The following is a 21,913-nucleotide window of genomic DNA, read 5'->3' as shown; positions in this document are numbered from 1 at the left end:
GTCTTTTTTTTCATGCATTTATTCTTGTTTTCCTATAAATCCAGACCTTCATAACTAGACATTCTTAAACATAAATTTGCTGTTTTCAAGTTTATAGGGACAACTGACCTTACTTGCACTGGTTTTGGCAAAAGTATTGCCTTAGTGGGTATAATTCAGTGGGTATAACTGTCTTTTGCTAAACTGGCTGCAGCTGGCTTTTCTATGGGCAGGTTAATAGAGAAAAAAGACATTTCTTTCTTGAATGCTCTATAAAAATGCAGTCCTATGTCCACAGAAGAGAAGGGAAAAAACTTCACTCTCTTCTGTACTGCTGTCTCACATGGTGCGATATATCTCATGGTAGACCTTGCTCAAACAACAGCTGCAAACTAGGTTTCTCTGTATTTCTGTAATTGTTTCATTGTGGACCCTACTGCTTAGCTTATGGAAGCAGCTCTGGCAGATGGGCTGCTCATAATTAGCATTTCAGGAGGGAAGGCTTATGGTATCTTTCCACATCTCCTCAAGAAGTCAAAATAATGTTTGCCACCACCATTTTATATTTTTAGGGAAGAAAATCTCAAAGCCAATGACGGGACAAATTTAGTTGCAGATCTTTTAAAAATCTGGTGAAAACTCAGTGATGAAGAGAAAGCTGTAATTGCTATGTGTACCACTTGAAGTGGAGAGTTCTAGGAAGCTCTGCTTTACAGAGATGTTTCTGTTTCCAGTTGCCTTGGAAACTGTTAAAAATCCACAGAGAAGGTTATTAAAGAGAGTTGAGAATGAGGTAGGTAGCTACATGTCTGTCCCTGTGTGGTGTTCTGCCAAGCAGCCATAAAACAGCAATTGCTTAGCAGAGTTTTTAATCATTTAAGGAACAGATTTCTCCATTGCCTGCCCAGCTCATTAGCTTGACATACCCAAAAGCATTCTCATGGCCCTTTCACATGTCTACAGGATAAATGAATGGTACAAACACCAAGCAGGAATGAAGCAGAAGACTCTGAGTAGATGGTGTTAGGTCCAAGGAAGTTGGACAATGGGCATACTGCTTCATATGAGCCTGAGCAATGCTCCCTTTCTGGAGCACTAGTAAAGACAAACACAAAGCACATTCTACAGACTATCTTCTTGCTTTGATGCAGGACTGAAGAGCAATAGGTAGAAGAATCATATGCTAGCTGTCATTCTGCCCTCCAAAAACCTACTGCACATCCATGTCACTCCCGAACTGCCCATGCTCAGAAAATGCACTGGGTTAACATTTTACTAGAAGAGCAAGGAAAGTAACAATACCAACCCCGATTTTACATACAGGTGAGTGACAAAAACCCCAAAACCAAACAACTCAGGTTACTGTTTGTGGGTTGGAGGTACATGGATGGGTAAACATGTAACATTTTCTTGATACTGATCAGGGTGTCAAGGCATCTGATGTGAAGAGACTGGAAATACTGCCTGACAAAAGTGTTAGCAAGGCTGAGATTCATACATGTAGTTTCTTACTAAGCAGTTCCAAAGACAGCTTAACACCTTCAAGTCCATACAGTGTTAGCCACTTATCATCAGGTATTTGAATTGGCTTTCATTTAGTAGCTATTAATTATTAGCTCAGCTACTCTAAGCCTTAGAGAAATATCCTTCACTTTAATGATTATTAAAGAAAGCTGTCCAGTTTAAAGACTGACAAAATTCAAATACATGAGTACTCAAATGAGAGATTTAGCAGCTTATCCTTCCACTTACAAGCAATAAGGCAGCCAAACTAAGCTTTCCTTATATATTGTCATGAACAGAAAAGCTCAGCTAAATACACTCAGAAGAATTTCCAGTAAAAAGCTGAGCCTGCCACCATAACTTGTCTAAAAGTTAACACCTAGGCTTCTGCTAGGTTACATTAGTTTCCTAATAACAGTTTTGTGTAAAGAGCACTTAACATGGATAACTGATACTTGTTCCACTCCCTTAATGCTGCTGCTGTGTGAGTATCCTGGAAAACTAAGGCAACGCTGCACTTGTAATTTCAGGCACACAGTGCAGTGAAACCACTGGAAACCAGTTTTATGCCAGATGGGAGTTTCCATTGTTAAATGTCAAAAACTGAACTTTAAAGATAGTTTTGCTTCTTGTAAATATGATGGAAGAAAACACATTGAAGTAGCAGTTGCCACGTAGTGATACACTGATTACCCTGGGCATGTGGTGACTAATTACCACAACAGCGCTCTTCCAACAGGATGGCATCACCTTGGGATAAAATAGTGAATACACAGCTGAAAATGATGTTGGTAGAGACTGACTGAACAGACTCATTTTCCCTTAAGGTTTTTTTTTGGCCCATACTTTGCTACAACGTATTTTATTTACTAAAAGCTGAACACAACCTGTAAGTCTCCACAGACCCATGCACATTTGTCACAGGCTGGCAGTGCACATACTTTGCATTAAGAGGATTCATCGGATTACATTTATTAACCAAGGCTTTAGGTGTCATCCTGAGACTGCGCACTGGCATTTATTACACAGAGTAGCCAGTAATTTTTGAGGGCACTCTCTTAAAGATTGTTTCAGTTGGCTTTGGTGAATTATTCTGCGGTTTGCCAGCTTGCTGCTGTAGGTGTATCTGGAGAAAGACATATCTCTGCATTCCCCTGCAAATAAAAATAACTACTTACCAAAGTATAAAATTGTAATTTAAAACTACATTCTGAAGAAGTATTTGTACTTTCAGTTTTTCACTGCAGATTTAAAAAGAGTTATCTAAAGGTTTCTCCTCCCAGCAACTCAGAACATATTTTTTATTTATTCCCCAAGATAAGTCAACATCTGAAATAGCTCAGATCTACTATAACTTTCATATACAAAACAGTTACCTTCTCATAAAAGTTTTCTTTCTTTGGAGAACAAATAGAAAATATAAATCTCCAAGCGAAAAGAGAAAAAAAAACTTCTATAGAACAAGAAAGAATTTTTAAGGTGTTTTGTGAAAACCATAAAACAAGTTAGAGACTGTTTACATCAAGTATAATCTCTTATGAAGTATTTTACACAGTAACATAAATGCCTTCTAATATTCAGCCACTCAGAAATAGCATACCAAAATAACTACTGAGTATTTAACCAAAACAGAAGAAATATAATGAGCAACTCCAGATTATGTTGGTGTTATCTGAAAAACCTACTGTGTCTCTGGAAGATATTATGCTGTATAAAATGAATTCTTAATGCTAACAGACACAGAGAAAAAAAACTACTTGGGAATATTGGCCCACACTTGGATGCAGATTGTGCATATTTTCCAAATCCTTATAGAAAAAAATTTAGTGTCTGGAGTTTGTCATGCAGCTCCCACATATTTGCAAGTGAATGAGGACAGTCACTTCTTTCTGCTTTTATTGTGCACATAGCTTAGAGTACTGCATGTCTCTCCCAAATCCTGTACTTTTCATTAAAATCCTTCCTTAATCATACTGGTTTTTATTCAGTGCTTTGATAAAAACACTGGTAAAGGCAAATTTTTCCTAAAGCACCAAAGCAGGCAGGAAGGTTTTTTGAGATTCTGTGACTCTGTACATTGCTCAAAGAGCTGGTCCATGAGCCATTGCTAAAACCTCCACAGACTGCAAGACTGGGTCTCAGGGGAGAGCCCCCATTTAAAAATACTCTAATGTAAAAGTGGTAGTCTTTCCACAACCATCACAGATCTTTAAGCCTATTCTCATTTCATAGATTTTTCAAGGCACAACCAACTCAGTAATGCAAGAGCCACCAGCTTCCCCGTGGAATAGTTCCCCACGTCATGCCAGCACTTGTGGAAGTTCTCCCTCAGCCACTGCAGGACTGGCTTTAAAGCACAGCTTGACTTTTCTGTACCCTATCACAGGTGATAATGAAGTGCCTTGTAAAAGAGGTTAAATTTTGCAGCAGTTCTGCTGCTGTATTTCTAATTATGAAAGTAGTTTTGTGCCTTGGAAAGATGCTGGATAGAATGAAAGTGAAGTATTTTATACTTCCTGTAAGAAAGCCAGGCTCTGCCAGGGTGGCTCACAAGCTCCTTTTAGGCTGGTATTTATTGTTCACTTTCCAGTCAAACAGCACAGGCTCTTGTACTAACATTAGTACACAGGGGATTTGAAATATTACTCTTCAATATTACTATGGTCTATATACTTAAAAAAAGGGTTCAGATAAAGTCTTTATTTAACATAAAATTCTTTTTTAGAGCCACCTTTGTTTCTCTCTCTCACACTCGCCATATGACAGCACAAATACTTTACATTTCACACAAACCACAAATGAGACTCTGTATGAAGGTGGCAGTCATGACAAATTATAAGGCTCTAAATCCATACCACTGAACCTGGGACACTCCAGCAGAATGCCCTGCAACCCACCACAGACCAAAAGAGTAATTTCTGAGTCATTCTCCAATGATGGAGAAATAAGAAAACCACAATGGTAAATATTTTTACACTAGACATTTCAGGGTCCTAATAAGAATTATTTTTATAACTAAGCATGGGGGTTTGAGATAATGGTATTAATATTTGTTTAAATTATTATAGTGTGAGATTGACAAGTAAAAAAGCAACGAGGACTATCATAAATCCTTAAAAAAAAAAGAGCGATTAAGTGTACTTGCTTCTCCTTTTGGCAATAGAAAAATAAAACCTCTGTTGCTCCCTGCAATGCAATTTTCTGATGCCAAAGTTGTCTCTCCAAAATTCCTTCAATATGCAAAAAGTTAACCTCTCCTATCTCCATTAAAACATAAATAAGTGTATAAGAATGTTACAGCTCAGTGAGTGACTCTAGATTCCAAACACACTCAGAACTTTACTGTGGGTTTGCCATTTGTACAAGCAAAGAATTTGCTCAGTTGCTCCTAGAATGCCACAGTACTAAACACTGCCACTTCCACAATTAGAAATTTGATGAAAAATTACCCTTTCACATTTACTTTGCCCTTTTTTGTCCTTTTTACAGATCCTTAATGTTTTATGAGAGATAGGATCTAGAAGGTAGTGTCATCTTGGGAGAAAATAAGCTAAAATTTATATTAATAGATGTGTAAAGATAAGGAAAACTAGGGGGGAAAAAGCCCTAAAAGCAATAAAAACAAAAACTACATGTCCTGCATAATTCTGAAAGGCCTTATTCTAAAAAATATCCACGTACTCATCCAGATAAGAAACTGGAACAAAAAATAATGAGTGAAACCTGGACATTTTTTGTAGGTTGGAGAAGGACGTTTTTGTTATTCAGCATCAGTTATGCAAAGGGATCTACTACCTGAATAAATGGTTTGATATGTTCAGCTATAATGCAGAAACTTATCTGCTGAAATTTTGCAGGCACAAGAGAAGAGCTGTGCTACAGAATATCCCAAGGCACCCTCCCCTCTAGCCAGAGCTGTGAGGCAGCAGCAGACCTGCACCCCACCCCTCTGAGAGCCAGAGGTGTTGGTATTGGATACCTGCATCTGAAATTCTGTGACTGTCTGGGGGACTGTGCAGGGGATTCAAACTTCTGAGATGAGCTTCAGGGGGTGCCTAGAAATTCACAGGTGCTTATTAACACTTTAAGGATGTCCAGTGTTGCTGTCAACTGCTGCTCTTGACTGAAAACATGTAGGTGGTTGATTGCTGGTTAACTGTAATTAATTAATCAATTAACCACTAACGCTAGACTTAAACCACAGAACTGAACAGTTCTTCCACATGACAATCATTAGGGAATAAATAATGAAGAGGGAATAAATGCTCTTTTTCTAGTACAAGAATACAAAGACATCAAATGAGGCAAATAAAAAGAGGAGTTACTCCTCCGAACAATGTGTAAAGAAATCTAAGAATTATTTTCCAAAACATGCTAAAAAGTTAGAAATTGATTGAAAGAAATTCATGTGAAGAAAATGGATGTTAAATGCAATACATGTATCTGCTGAACCACAAATTAGGGAAAATGTTGAATATATTCATTATACTGAATGATTACAAAGCAAAGTAACACCACATGTTTATGCTACTCTAATATTCTATTTTTTTTTTTCCAGGCACTGACCAGTAGCCACTGGTAGAAAAAAGATGGACAGATCTTTGGTCTGAGCAATTGTCTGTTGTCTTCTCTCCTTAATGCAGGATTTTTTTTTCTATTAAAAACTAATTCTGGACTATTTCTGTCATGTTTCTTCAGTACTGCATATAAATCTCTTTGTGTGCTATAATAAATACCAAGGATATACTGAATTTTCACAAAACCACTAGTAGCAAACTTTATAAACCAGAATGAGTCAAACTAAATAAAATTCCACTCATTATGCTAACGGAGTTCCAAAGTCCCCTCAAAGCCCAGAAATGCTGGCACAGAGCACAATTTATGTAACGAGTCTGTGGAAAACCCTTAGAAGTGCTGGAGTAAAGCTCTGCTTTTCCCCTACCACAGGAATGATCCACAAAACTACATAAAATCAGTTCTCAAATCAATGAATTTTCATCCAGACAAAACAAAGAAGAGGAGATGCCCATAAATTGGCTTCCTTCACTCTCTTGGAAAGCTTTCTGCTATCAGCATATGTTAAGAGAGAAACAACAAATAGGCCTCCTTTGCCTAAGATTTAACACTAAATGCTGCAACCAAAGAGTAAATGAAAGGCTATCTCTATGTGGAATTGGAAATTTCTTGCTCTAAAATGATCTCTTTTTTCTCTCTCCCTCTCTCTAGGAAATATTTTTCACTAGAAATAACAGGGTTGTTTCATTCTTCACAGCCCAGTTTTCTTCCAAGGATGAATTCTAGAACCACAAAGAAGTAGATGTCATATCCAAGAAACCCAGTTTTAGGCCTATAAAAATACTTTTCAGTACTACTCTAAGTTTAATTACAGTAACATCCTAATTTTTCCTAAGAAAGATAAAATAACACATCAGAGCTCCACTTAGTTTCAAAGGGAAGTGTTTTTAGAGGAGTTGAGTTTGACACAGCACACTGTCAAAACATCTGATGACTCCATTGTTAGAGAGATCTGATTTCTTGGGAAAGGCATTTAAGTGATAAAATATTCTCTAACAGAATATGAGGATACTTACCCTCCTCCAAAGACACATGCTGATGTCAAGACAATGTGTTCCAAAGAATTCCAAAGTTTGAAACAAATTTCACAGGGACAAAATAAAGTCACTGGGGTAACTTTTTGCTGTAGTTAGGCACAGCACGTGACTGAAGTGATCTTACCTTTAAATGCAGTATATGGAAGGGGTGAGTGAGGAAGGAAGGTTGGACCTGGAACTAGGATTTACTAGCAAACTACTGATCTACTACAGGCTTTTTAGAAAATACATTCTGGAGACGTTGTGTCAAAGATTGTTTAATGCCAGTATCTTACAAAAAAATATTAAAATGTTGCATAATCTCAACATATGTATTGATTCCATTCACATTTTTATTGAATGACATTTACTCATTTTGAGTCCTTTCTTCTTCTCTCCTCATTTTCAAGTGGGCTTTAAATAACTATTCTTCTAGAGAATATCTACTGAGCTCTTTTTACAAAAATTTCTCAGACTACCTGTTGGCATAACATTCAAGTAACAATACTACATGATGAGTCCCTATCTCTTCATTTGCCAGTTCAGTCCCTAATAGTTTAAGGAGTGATACATTATCTTATAAAAATAATTTGTAAGATTTGTTTGTGTATTTTAAGCAAACTCTAAAAGTGTTAACTTTGTCTTTTCCAAATAGAATTCGGACTTTTTTGCTACTTTCTTTACTATTCCATCTGACTTGTTGGTTTTTACCTCTTTTTGGAGATTACAGACAGGATTTTTTTAGGACAGAAAACCATAAATCTCATTCACTGAGGAGAAGCTTTGGCTCTGAACCTGAATACATATGTGTTTCACACAGCAACAATATATATTCCCCCTCCTGGAGTAGCTCAGAGTTAGAGGACTAATGTGATGTAGTCTTTTGTAGGCAGGTATAGAGTCTTTTGTGTATTGCACGGTACAAACAAATATAAAATGTTTTAGAGGTGTTTATTTCAAATTCTTAGTTCTATCTAATCACCAAGTGTGATGATAAAAAATTATCCCTGAACTCTCATGTAATCTACGCCAGATTCTGAGATCTGTGTGTGTCTTTTTACACAGAACTGTGTGCTGACACCAAAATAAGAAGTCAACCTTAAGGCCCTTGAAAAGTCCTAGGCCATCACTTACCCAGGCCTGCATTTCTTTACCTCCCATCTGCTGACCCACGTAAATTTGGCAACTTGTCCTTTCTTTTAGTTTAAGTACTTGAACATTTTACCAGTGTATGAACAGCATAAAAGTAGGGGGAATAAATTAATAATAAATTAATAAATAGGTACATTTGCTAATTTACTGAAACTCCTTTTATGTAAGGCACATTATCAAGTAAACTGTCCTGCAACTATAATTGGTGTATTGCTGATTCAAAGGCAAAGATTATACTGTTACAATGTATAATTCATTTGTCAGCATGACATTACGCTTTGATTAACAGGCAAACACAGTTTACCTTCTCAGCAATTAATTTTTTTATATATCCTACTTGATAAACATGATTGTGAAAATTATTGTATCAATAAAGTATGATTTCTCTCATAAAAGTATCCTAAATCTAAACATTTTCTTCAATCTTTTTCAAGAACTTGGCACTTACATTATATGCATCATAGTATGCTTTGATTACTTGAAAAGTTTAAGTAATATAAATCTTTTTCCTGAATAGGCTTAAAATGCATCTCCAGTAGTCTCTGCTATTTTAGTGTTAAATAATGAGGTAGTACATTGTTCCAAAATTGTTCTGAATTATGTAAACCATTTGCTACACGATGTTTGGATTTCGTGGTTTGTTTAGAGCTGTTTGGTAAAGCAGTACTTCTTCCCATCTTTTCTGGCTTCCTGGGTTTGCTTTTCTTTTCTTGAAGTTTACTATTATAGTTTTTCTTTTTATCTTCTGCTTTTTCCTCTTCTTCTCCTTCTTCCTCCTCACCCTCATCTTCTTCTCCCTCATCCTCTTCCTCCTCTCCTACATTCCCTTCCTCTTCATCTTCTTCCCCCTCTTCCTCTTCACCTTCTCGCCCCTCTCCCTCTTCTTCTTCTTCCTCCTCGCCCTCTTCTCCTTTTTCTTCTTCCCCCTCTTCCTCTTCTTCTTCTTCCTCTTCACCCTCTTCCTCTTCTTCCCCCTCTTCCCCTTCTTCTTCTTCCTGCCCTTCCTCTTCTCCCTCTTCTACCTCTTCTTCCTCCTCTACCTCTTCTTCCTCTACTGTTTCCTCATCCCCCTCTTCTTCCACTCCATCTGCTTCTACTCCTTCTTCCTCATCTTCTTCTCCCAATCCCCGTTCTCCCTCATCTTCTCCAACAGTCTCTTCTTCGTCCCCTCCTCCCTCATCTTCTTCCTCTCCTTCTCCCTCTTCATCTTCCCCTTCCTCTTCATTTTCCTCCCCTTCTTCCTTTTCATCATCTTCCCCCTCCTCCCCTTCTGCTTCTGCCTCTGTTCCTTCCTCTTTCTCATCCTCTGTTCCCTCTTCCACTTCATCCTCCCCATCTTTTTCTTCTTCCATTCCTTCCTCACCCACTTCCCTAGTTTTTGTATTTGCATCTTTCTCATACTGTTCTTCTTCAGATACCTCTTCTTCCCTCCCTGACAATGATTCTCCCAAATCCTCCTCTTCACCCTTTTTGTCTTTTACATTCTCCCTCTCTTTGTGTTCTTCTTCATCCTTTTCATCTTCTCCTTCCTCTTCTGCTTCTACCTCTTTTTCTTCCTCTTCCTCTGTATCTTCCCCTTCTTCCTCACTCTCATCTCTTCCCTCACTTTTGACCTGCTCTTTTTCTTTTTCAGTGCCTTCCTCTTTCTCATACTTCTCCTCCATATCCTCCTTTTCTCCCTCACTCAACATTTCTTCTTCCTCTATCAACCTGCCTTGCTCATCTCCTTGATCTTTGCCATCTTGCAGGCTGACCTCTTCAATCTCCTCTGCACCCTCATTCCCACTGTCTCTTTCAGCCTGTGATTCTTCATTTTCTTCCTCATTATCTTTTCCCTCTTCATCTTTTTCTACTGAAACTTCATCTCTATCTTTTTTAACCTCACTCTCTTCTTCCTCCCCTTGTTTACCTTCACTGTCAATTGTTTCATCCAGTTTTTCTTTTTCACTTTCACCCTTTTCACTGCCCTCGTTCTCCTGCTCCTGATCAGATTCCTCCTCATTCTTAATTTCTAATGGCCAGTCTTCATTGTTTTCACTGGCTTCACTCTCCTCCTCCTGATCAAATTCCTCCTCATTCTTAATTTCTAATGGCCTGTCTTCATCAGATTTAGCATCAGAGCTTGTTTCCTCCTCATTCAGGCTTTTTAAATCAGTCTGTTCTACACATTTTTTCTCATTGTTTGTAGCTTTCATCTCCTCAATCTCACTGTCTTTCTCTAAGTCCAGATGTGTCACTGTTCTCCTTGCCCTCTGGACAACTCTGTGTTCATAATGGACCTCTTCCTTAAGTATGTATTTTTGGAGATCATTAGTACTTTCCTCAGTTGAAGATGAAGTTACAGATATTTGTTTCAGAAACTGATGGGTTTTTTTAAGCTCCTTCTGTTCTGCACCACTTTCTTCTCCTGTGACATTCATTCTTTCGCACTTGTCAGATTTTTCAATACCATTCTCTAATTTGATTTGACTTTCTGTTGTTTTCTGACTCCCTTGCTTTTTAACAGGAATGTATTCTTGTACAACTAATGAATCAGTCTGGGGCTGATCCCTGGGAGCAGAAGGAAGTACCTCTATTTTAAGGGATTGCTTAGATTTAACAGCTTTTGGCTTTTTATTGGAAGAATTTATTTTTTCAGTCAGAATTTGATTTTCAGTGGGAAGATTATATGTCCCATCCTCTTTGAAAAATTCAGGATTTTCCACACACTCTTTTTCTGTTTTCACTAATACACTTTTTTCATCAGTAATTTCTTGAGCACCACTTTTCAAAGCAGTATCACTTTGTGCATGCTCAGATTCACCTTTCTTTATACGTTTTCTGGCCACAGGCTTCCCTATAAAGGCACTACTGTTTTCTAAATCTTGTCCAGGTGACTCTGAAAGTGAAGATTGCTTTTGTAAAGATACAGACTCTGACACTGAGCCCTCCTTTGTGAAATCAGAATCCTTGTTTTCCAGCCCACCCTTACCATCTCTTTTCAGTTTCACATTTTTATTGTTCTTCTATTCCACATGAGAAGCAGAAAATTAAAAAGAAAGAAAAAAAGCATTAAAGACAAATGACAGCAAAAGAAAAAGGTTACAAAAGCATCTGAACAAGAAAAGAAACAATTTGTGAGAGGGGATTAAAAGACAGCATAAAAGGTAGAATATTTCACATAAAATGAATTTACAAGTGCACATATTAGAAGAATGTGACATCTTCTTATTGATCAGTGTAGTGCACACTTTTCTCACTATCCAAGGAAATTCATTAAGAATTGCCAGTACCACATCCCATAAACCAGAGCAGGAGCAATGCATGAGGCTGTGCAAGCAGAAGGAAATTAATACATTCTCTTACACCTTCCTCTTTTGGAAATCTTCTGATGTGCTCACTGTTATGCCCTTTCTAAGAAGTTTGAAAATCTGTTGTCTTTCTGCTTTAAATTTTACACTAATGTAACAAATTATGAATAAAAACTTTAAAAATCTAAAATAAAATATTAATGAAATATAAAAAAGTGCTGAAAAGCTGGGATCACTTTAAGAGTGAAATAGGAAGGTATTACAAAGTACTTTAATTTCATAATTAAGACCAGTATTATTGCTCCTTTAAATATACTTCATGGTGAATATCTGTAAATAAAATCTTTATTTACACTGTGCCCCAAAATATTTTCTTAGCAACAAATTGGTAGAAATATATGTTATCACCTGAAATTACAAGGTGTATATGATAATCTCTCGCTCCTTAAACTGGTGAAATATTATACACTCATCTTAAACTGCATTGGATATGTGGAGTTCTAGGTGCCTGCCCCAATTCTCTCTGCCTTCATGCAGCTTCTTAGAATTTTAGGTCATGGATATTCAGAAAACTAGCAAGAGGATGTCTTCAAAATTTGCCTGACTTTTTAAAAACTCAAAGCAAAATAACTGAGTACTAGGACAATGCAAGAATTGCAGATTTTTTTTAAACATCACTATCAATATACAAATATATAACTAGTTACAGTACCTTCTGTTTTTGGAGTGGTGATAATTTTAAGGACCAGTCACCAGGATTCAACTTCATTGCGTGTGTCTGCAAAAAATAAGATCTCTATTAAAAAAATAAATAGATTTAATACAGAAAGTAGCACCAAAGCCCAATTCTACTAAACAAAGCTGTTTTATGAACATTTTAATATTTTTGCGCAGTCAGGGTGAGACAAACCTGTGTGATCATTCAGCTCATCTATTTCACTTCCACTCCATCATTTACTGCTCATACAGAGAGTGGTGAATAAATGTCAACACCTAAACTGTCTGTAGAGACTGAACACTACCCTGACCTTTCTTAGAGCCCACAGGCATGTTTGAGATCCACCTTCCACTCATTGTGAGTTTACAAATACAACCTTACTCCTTTCTCATCACAACCTTCAACTCAACATCCCATTTTGTACCACGGCCTTGAAAGAACATCTTCAAAGAAACGCTACACAGCAGAGTTTTTCCTTAGAATCTAATGACTTTATCTCTTCCACATAAAGCAAGAAACAAAAAGGCAACATAGAATATTACTAGGTGGGAATATATAACGAAATTTTGCTCGTCCCTTGCCCTATATTCTAAATGTCAATATAATAATATTGTCTGCTGCTGATTGTTAACTACTCATCGTTTAACCACTATATTCTATTTTAATACAGAGAGCATGAACAGTTCTGGTTTCAGACTCCCAATAATTTGTATCATCAATATGACACAAAAGGTTTTTTCCTCCTTTTATCACATGTGTCAATAAGATGTATGTTGCCACAGTCTAGAAAAATTGAAAAAAACCTGTGTTGTAACAGTTTTCATTCAGATCCAAGAAGAGTAACCATTTGTTTTGTACTTTGACAAGTTTGCCTGATGGGCTTTTTTTTCAAATTTATGCTTAAAATTTTTTAAAATGTTTTAAAATTGATTCACGATAGGTATAAAACTGAAAAGGAGAAGGAAGTCTAGCACAGAAAGTGTGCAACACTCAAATAATGCTTCAGTAAATTAATGAAGGCTATGCTGTGCATTAGATCTGATCTCACTTTTTTCTTGTAAATCAAAAGGAAGTTTTACAATGTTAAATAAATGGCATGCATAAACAGACTGTTAAATTATTAAGTACTTTTCAATGCAAACAAATAATTCCTGTAAGATGTTCAATCCCTCTAGCATAACTGTGGCTGTATTAAGGCCAGGACATGCTCCTCTCTGCCAAGAGTACAAAATGTTTTGGAAAGTTGTACAAGTGATAAGGTGAACATATTTTTTAAATAAAAGAAATATGTAGGAACAAGCTGGGGGATCACCAAATAATCAGAATGTCTGGATTTTGGCCTTCCCTTTAATATGATCCACCTGTATTAAAAAACCTCTTCTCAAAACAGGAAAAGATGCTCTTCTGCTTCATTTCCTGCAATTCTCTGTTGGAAGTCATCAAGAAAAGCAAGGTCAGAGATAGAGATCACCATGTGGCCTCCAGCATCTTTTACCTTTTCTTTCTGCTTTCCAGAGCTAAAGCATGTGGAGGCATTGCACTACTTGGACTTCTTGAATCTCATATCACAATATTACTTGGAAAATTAAAACATATTTTAGCATTGGGTAATGATGATATAAAATGCATGTTCATTTTACAGTGTGTCAGTACCTCTCAGTGTGACATATGATGTTCTGGGCTAGTCAGGAATTCTGTATTAGAATCTGAAACACGATTTAGCTTCTTTGTCTCCCCCTGCACAAAAATTACTGAATTACAAATCCATTACTGGAATGTATTACCATATTTAGGATGTCAGTTGTATCCCCAAGGTTTCTGTCAATATTTTCATTATCTGAATCTTGATCTGAAGAGACTTCACCAGGTTTATCTGTTTGATGGTTATTTTCTACAAGGTAAAATAAGGGGAAATAAATCAATGTCATAGGAACAAGCACTGTATAGCAAACAGAACACCCCACTCGTATAAAGCAGACATTATTTCTGTTTTACTAACATAGAACTGAAATCCACAGATTCTTCATTTCCCCAGCCCAAGACATAGCAAAACCACTTCCATCTCCTTTCATCAGTATCAACAACAGAGGTAGCTCAGCAATCTGATCTCAGTGTATCATAGATCTCTGACCATTTCTGCAGGCTTTCAAGTCTAAATATTACATGAAACAAAGATTCTTTTGGATTATCTCTTTAATAGTAGGGTAACCATTAGACCAAATTAGCTGCAGTCATGTTATCTCCATTGCACATTACCTATATAATGGATGGAGAGACAGGGAGTTTAAGGCAGCATCATAACATCATTGAGCTCATCAGGTCCATGACCACTTTGTACAGCACAAAACACAAGGTCTTAGGCCTAAGACTCTAAAGGAAATTCAGATTTCACTGCATTGCTTTCCTGGAACTAGAAATTATAATGGACATGCTGGCAGATTTAAAAACAATCATCTTCATTCTATGAATTGATTATTTTCAAATTAGATTTGTCTGTCCAGTAAATCTGAGCTATTACATTTGACACTTCCAGCATTGTTCTCCCCAGGAAATTACACATGTCCACAAACCCAGATATGTCCAGAACTGCTCTAGACAATCTGTGCCAAAGTCCAGTGCTGCATTATGGTTATCCAGACTTTTCCATTAGCTAGAATAATATAAATTCTTATCAACTTAGATAACAAAGAGTGAAGAGTACTTTTGCATTTCCAAGTGAAGAAGAAAGTTCCTGTAAGAATGAGTCTTTTCTTATCTTTCCTTATCCAAATTCCTTGTGGGCTTACCCATGTCTTTAAGACTTTTCCTAACTTTTTTGTCTACAATTCCTTCTTTCTTTTTTGTGAAAAGTAAGCTGTTAATTTTCTTACAGTATTTTCATGAAATCTTATTTCTAAAGGTTTAAGGAACCACAGGTATAATTTATAAGTTGTTTTTCTTTCACTCAAGCCCCTCTATATCTTTAAACTTGCTTTGCAAACAAAAACAGTGTGAGGCAATTTTTGTCTGCTTTTCTCAGCTTTCATGTCTCTATGCTGCAAGACTCTCCTGATGTCTGAGACTGAACCAGAACCTTCTTTCAGGTTCAAACAGAACATTTGTTTATGAATGATGAGAGTTAAACCATTCTTATCAGCAAACAGCAGTAAGATGTGGGGACACTTCACCTTTTTCATGGTCTCCATCCCTTACAGATTCAGCTTTAGGATGACTTTTTGCAGAAAACCAGAATGGGCTGGTGTTGCTTGTCACAGGCAATGAGGATTTTAAGGAGCTTTCCCCCATTGGAGGCAGAGTTTGTGCCATTCGAACAAACTGCTCTGGTGACCTTTCCTTTAGAATAGTGAAAAACAAGAGATTGAGGAAAAGGGTAGAAGGGTAGAAGAACAAAATTTAAGCAATTTCTCTCCTGCTAATCAGTGGTATTTGCTTTTAGCTGGGGATACAGTGTTGCAACTTAATAAGCAGAAACAAATAGCTTTAAAATTTTAATTATTTATAGGATTAGAAAGTGGGCAGGTGCACAGTGGGATTTTTAAGATCATCTCTATGCAATGATTCCAAGCAATCCTAAAATACAAAGGCGAAAAAGAACTTTTTTTTTTTTTTAAATTTAAAATGAAAAACTAATCTCTCAAATAACATCAAGGTATTTAATCCACAACACCAATACATTTTTACAGAATAAACTCAAGTTTTGGTAGAGTTACTTCTCAGATATGTAAGCGAAATGATCCAATTCATTGTGCTTTTTAAGGAAACCACATGGAATGTGTAGTGGAGATAAAAGAGCAGAAAATAATATTTTAAGTAGCTACATCTAATATTCTCCTTTGGTATTTTATAAATTATGAAATTATTTAATAAATTTAAGAACACAAAGGGAACAGCAAAAGAGGCATGTTCTTTACTATATTTTAGAAAAATATTTCTAAGACAGTTTAAAAAATGCAAAGGAACTGCATTTTAGTTTTAGTTTAGTAAAATGTTCTACATTTTAGAACAAAAAAAATTACAAACTCAATTTGAATCTATTTCACAGAAATAAATAAGAAAAATCTGAGCAATTCCTATTTTTTTTGCCCAGCACCAATTTTTGGGACCAGGGTAAATATATATTTTTTCATATTATACCTTAAAATGAAACACCTAATTTAGGAAGATATATTTAACTGCTTGGTATATGCTGTGACTTCTGCTTTAAAAGTGATTTTGTTTCCTGAAAGAAGCATGCCAACTCTAAATCTTACCCTCTCTCGACGTCGTATCCGTGCTGCCGATAATTGCAAAGTGTTTGCTAGTACAAAGTCCCCACTCATTTTAGGGAGAGTAGCAGTCAAACGAGGCTCACATAAATCTTCCAAGACTACCTCAGATCCTTTAGGTCTTGGAGCAGCAAAAACCAGCATGTGACAACCCCCACAAGCAACCTACAGCTCAAAAAAGGTCTGATTACTTCATTTGCAAGTACCAAGGATGCACTGTTGTTACAATTATCTCTAAGGGCTTAGATTATAAGAAAAAATGTAGTAAAAGTAAGACATCCCAAATGGCTTTAAATTTAGTTCCTAATTACCAGCAAGATAAAAGTATTTAATTATGTTTATTAATGACTAGTGATCTTCTTAGTTAATATAATGCATTTGTATTGAACAGAACAAAAGATAGGTCTATCAAATTTTTGATACAAAAGATAGCAAAGATATTTCCACTGATTTTCAGGAGATTTTAGCTAATGATTTTGATACATGTCAAATGAGAACAATACTGATAGTTTCAATGACTCAAACCTAAATGTTTTATCACAAAATCAGCAAAATGCAAAACAAATTTGATACCCTCCAGTAGACAAAATATTATTACATAAAGATTGGAGGTTTCACTTTTTAAAAGGTTTAAAAAAAATCACTGCTTCCAGTAAAACTTCCTTCACCTGTAATTCCAGTAAACAGAAATGAAAATAGACTTTTGTCCCAAGTTTTGTTCAATCCTGAGTCATGTGAGCAATTTTGATGCTGACAATTCTGTGACATTTGTTTCTTCCACAGCTCAGGAAGCAGATGAAAAAACTTCCCTTCCACAATTCTCAAAAGAAAAGAGTGTTCCTGGATTCTTATCCAATTTGGATTTAAAAAAACTAACACCTCAATTTTATTTAAGAATTAAAGATATCCTACTGTACAAAAATTGCCAAAATTGAAAAGATGGCTTTCTAGTATTCACAGAAAATATATAAATTTCCCAATATTTCCAACCACCCAAGAGCAATAAATAATTCAGTCTATAAGCTCTAAAGACCAAAACAATGTGGCACAAGAGTACTGAATAAAACCCTAGAGAGCAATATCTATGTGTAGCCCAAGTCAAAGACATTCTAAACTAAATGAACACTGTGCTAAGCTATATAATTTCCTCTTTCCTTCAGTTTGTGTTGTCCACTATTTAAATGTTATAGAAAGAAATAATTTCAGCTTTCTTTATTAATGTGTTTCATAAAAAGATAAATATCTTGGTGTCTGAAAAGAGTGGAGAAAAGTTTTACCAAAAGAACTGTGAACTTCAAGAAATTGTAACACAGGGTGGGATCAAACAGATTTGTAAAACTCTGTTCTCCAAATCCTAACTTGCCATGTCGTCCATCTCCAAAAGTAAACATGAGGCCATTCTCTGCATGTGGGAATAAAAAGAATGTTAAAGCAAAGATTCAATACAAAACCAGGACAGAACCATTACAAACATAGTAACAGCCCATGAAAGTAAGGAATATTTCCCTTCCAAAAGCAAAACCTGAACAATTATTTTTAGATCTTCAAAGATGAATGTTATTAATGCATTTTTTCATATTCTTATTCATATTCATTTTTTCATTATTTCATTTGTCTGAGATGTTGGTCTAGGTAAGTTGTAAAAAAACACCCCAACAAAATAATAAGATTTAAATTGTACAGAAAAACAAAGACTTCTAAACAGGAATATTTGTTAGCAAGGCATAATTAAGAGGTTATAATTCCCCAGAAGATCCAGAGTTATGCATGGCATGGCTGTGAGTCAGAAATTCCCGCTGAGCCCACCTTTCTCACTGGCTTATTTCACCCTTAGAACCAGTAATGGATATGTCTCCTAGTGTTCATTGTACAAGGAAAGATTTTACAGTAGAGCAGAGAGTTGCTAGAAGTGGTTCCAGAATTTTGCACTCCCATACCTGCTATCACAGCAGTGTGATTTTCCCCACATGCAATGTTACATATTTTATGCCTCCTCAAGTGTTTCACAGGCTTCGGTACTGAACTTTCAAACACAAAAGTTCCATGTCCCAGCTGCCCGTATTGTCCAAGTCCAAAAGTATAAACATCTGTCTCTGAAATCATACAGGCAAAGTTAACAACAAATATGCTGATAAGTTTCTTTCTTTCTTTCTTTATATAATAACCTACGTTCCGTTTGGCAAATGGAAGGCCACTGACATAAACATCATAAAAATAGTTTAATCAATTAAAAAATGTGCCAATTAATCCATTACATTTACCAATTAATGTACAACAAAATAAAAAAAAAACAGGAATCGAAGCACTGAAGTATACACAGAAAAGAATTTTAAATGGCTCAATGTGTGATATATTTTCTAGCATAAATGTAAAATAATCCACTGATCTTATGTACACAAAGCAAGGTTAAAAGAAATGAATGGGAATTTACATACTGTGATCAATTCCAGACCACAATATTTATACATATATATGCATTTTCACAATAGCCTCATCCTAATTTCTCATTAGCTCCATGAACATTATATGACCCTAAATTTAATAGACAAGACCTCATAATTTGTATGTATGAAGAGACTGGAACAGTAACAGAATATATTTCAGTATATTTCAGTATATTCAGTTCAGCTACCAAATCAGTCCTGCAATAAATACAGAGAATACTATAATTGTGTTATCTTGTGACAGAATAATCATCTTTCCACATTTATATTTTGTATGTTTAATGGACTGTCTGTGCCAGGAAAAAGAATAAGAGCTTCTCCAAAGCAATAAAGATTCTTGTTGTGTCCATCCCTGGCACTCCATCACAACAGGGGAAGATAGTGAAGCCTGGAAATCTTGATGAGATCATGGTTGAACATAGAAGATTTTTGGGAAAAAAAGAAGGTTTCCTAGAATTTCATTTCCTGCCCCTTTTATTTTTGCATGTAGGCAACAAAGGAAAAGTGAGAGAAATTCTACATAAAGCACTTGAAAAATTATTATTCAAAAACGGGAAAGATTATGAATTAACAAAACATATTCCATGTTAAGTTAAAAGAAGAACTTTCCAATTTTAAAGGAACTGTAATGAAATAGTAACATTACATATGGAAATGTTCTTTCTAGGAAAGTCTTTAATTGTTTCTTATAAATTTCTTATAAATTATTCCATACTAAGATGTCATGAATTCATACTATAAAAAAAAAGCCCAGTGGTCTCATACTTTTTTTAAATTGTAGATGAAAAATATTGAGTAAATCTGTATTTTTACTAAATGTAATAGTAAAGCTCCCTCTGCTGGAAATTTTAGTGCAAGAAAGTAAAACCTTCTCGAGAGCTTTATAAAGTAAAAGAAGTAGTAAGAATTTTCCTGTAATATTTAGACTTCCTGCATAAGAATCTAGAAACTACACCTGAAAGACAGGAGCTTTCTCTAAGCAAAAAAAAAAAGTCTCATCTTTATTTTAGTAAACTGCTTTCTCATTATGGCTGATTCCAAAAATTCTGTTTAGAAGTACTGCATTTGTCTTTAACAATTCTTTGGAAACCGGCAGAAATTTTAACAACATGGTTTCATCTGATTAACATAATTACTTTGAGTGAACTATGAGGTTTTTTCCTTTAATCCTAGCATGAAACATGCTACATCTTCTGCATTTGTGTTGAGAGGGAGATGTTCTCAAATGTTAACTTTAAAAATGCAGAGAATTTTTTCTTCCCTGCGTTTCTACTGAAAATGAGGGAAAAGACCAATCCCAAATCAGGTTAGAGTGCCTTTATATGACTAATAATTTCTTCTTCTGCCTTTATAGATCAGGGACATCTAAATGTTGCTACTCCTAAATTTGCTTTCTTAGTGAATTATCAGGGTAGAGGAAGTAAAAAAACCTTACATCTTTCTTAAATGATTCATCACTCTGGTGCAGAAGTGAGGTCAAACCTCACTAATAACTCCCTTTAGTAGAAATGAGGTATTTCCCCCAATCTGTCTTTATAAATGCCTGAAAAGAGAAGTGTTTGGAAAAGCAACTTCACACACATTGATAAAATGACAGGGGTGAATTTCATCATTCTGAACACCGCAGCAGCCCGTGAGAGGGCCCTTGAAGGATGAAGAGAAATGGTTTCAGAGCTTGCACAGAAGACAATGGTTTTGCTCTTCCAGGTGACCTCCAGCACTCGAGCACAGGAAGAGCTGCCTCTTTACTTCCTATTTCCCTTTTTGGAAGAACAGGAATATTTCCCTGTAACTGTGTTATCCTCCATCTTTGCAGGCATCTTTTGTAATCTCCATGACCATTTGCACTCTCAATAAAATAGTTCTAGGCAAAAACCTATATAGCTTTTGTATTATTTTTTAAAACATGTCGTTGCTGACAGAACTGTGCGAGCTCAAAGAATGTTTTTCAGAATCATGTATTCCCTCCTATGTATCTAAGGCTACAGATGATGTTAAAAAGTCCACAGAACTAAAAAGGAAGCAGAGAGGTAAGCTTATACCATAGGAACACAGAATGGTTTGGGTTGGAAGAGACCTTAAAGATCATCTGGTTCTGACCTCTCGTCATGGGCAACATGGATACTTTTCACCATCCCAGGTTGCTCAGAGTCCCAACAGCCTGGCCTTGAACACTGCCAGGATGGGGCATCCACAGCTTCTCTGGGAAATCTGTGCCAGAGCCTCACCACCCTCACAGCAAAGAATTTCCTCCTAATATCCAATCTAAACCTACTCTCTGTCAGTTTGAAGCCATTCCCCCTTTTCCTGTCATTTCAGGCTCTTCATTTCCCTTGAACATTATTTTTATTATTATTATTATTATTACTTCTACTCTAACTATTATGCCAATGAACTATTCATTCTCACAATAGCTTTATTTTTAAACAGCTTATGCTGAAAAATGTTACTGTAAAAAATCAACTGTCAACACAATGTTCAGTATTACCAGAGTTAGTAACTGGATTTGGGGATTTCTGTATAAATAGTATACAGACTTAAGAATGGTTTGAAAAATCTAATAATCCTATATAGTATGAATGGCGAGTTCTGCCAGAAAAAGGTAGAGGTTTTACATCCTTTTTGTCCTCTTTCAAAAGGGTGCCTTGGTTTTCTTTTCTTTTTAAAAGACCTTGAGACAGAAGATGAAAAATCCAACATTTTACATACTAATGCACTAATGTTCTTATGTCAAATGTTCTATTCCCAAGGACCCGCTTCACTTTTTCCTTTGAAGAGTTATCTTTGCTTTCCTTCTTTTCAGAGAATGAAAGGAAGTAATATATACTACAGAAAAAATCATTCCCAGAGGATCTGTCGTCATCTGAAAAAAACCTGCAAGATATTAAGGCCACTCCAAATCATCTGTTTCTTCTTCTTCCATTTCTAGATCCACATTTATTATTTTTCTACCTTTTAAAACACCTTATTG

The 21,913-nt window shown here is 35.9% G+C and overlaps 1 protein-coding gene across 1 annotated transcript in view; it reads right to left on the bottom strand.

The window, feature by feature from the left end:
- Window positions 1-8,545: 8,545 nt before the first annotated feature.
- The window catches only part of RPGR (retinitis pigmentosa GTPase regulator), a 37,594-nt gene continuing 24,226 nt past the window's right edge, over window positions 8,546-21,913 (bottom strand). Inside the window, exons 8-15 of the mRNA XM_088052050.1 lie at window positions 18,436-18,591; window positions 17,776-17,900; window positions 16,484-16,663; window positions 15,401-15,566; window positions 14,018-14,124; window positions 12,228-12,293; window positions 10,268-11,230; window positions 8,546-10,192 (exon numbers count right to left, since the gene is read on the bottom strand). Coding sequence (XP_087908176.1) covers window positions 8,771-10,192; window positions 10,268-11,230; window positions 12,228-12,293; window positions 14,018-14,124; window positions 15,401-15,566; window positions 16,484-16,663; window positions 17,776-17,900; window positions 18,436-18,591 — 3,185 coding nt within the window. The 3' untranslated portion in view covers window positions 8,546-8,770. The remainder of the gene's footprint in view (window positions 10,193-10,267; window positions 11,231-12,227; window positions 12,294-14,017; window positions 14,125-15,400; window positions 15,567-16,483; window positions 16,664-17,775; window positions 17,901-18,435; window positions 18,592-21,913) is intronic.

Source organism: Pseudopodoces humilis, chromosome 2 (assembly GCF_049639895.1).
Source record: "Pseudopodoces humilis isolate 2021_Gansu_Grassland_sample_001 chromosome 2, ASM4963989v1, whole genome shotgun sequence".
Taxonomy (NCBI): domain Eukaryota; kingdom Metazoa; phylum Chordata; class Aves; order Passeriformes; family Paridae; genus Pseudopodoces; species Pseudopodoces humilis.
The sequence above is the reverse complement of the archived record's forward strand: the minus strand, read 5'-3'. Positions and strand labels throughout refer to the sequence as shown.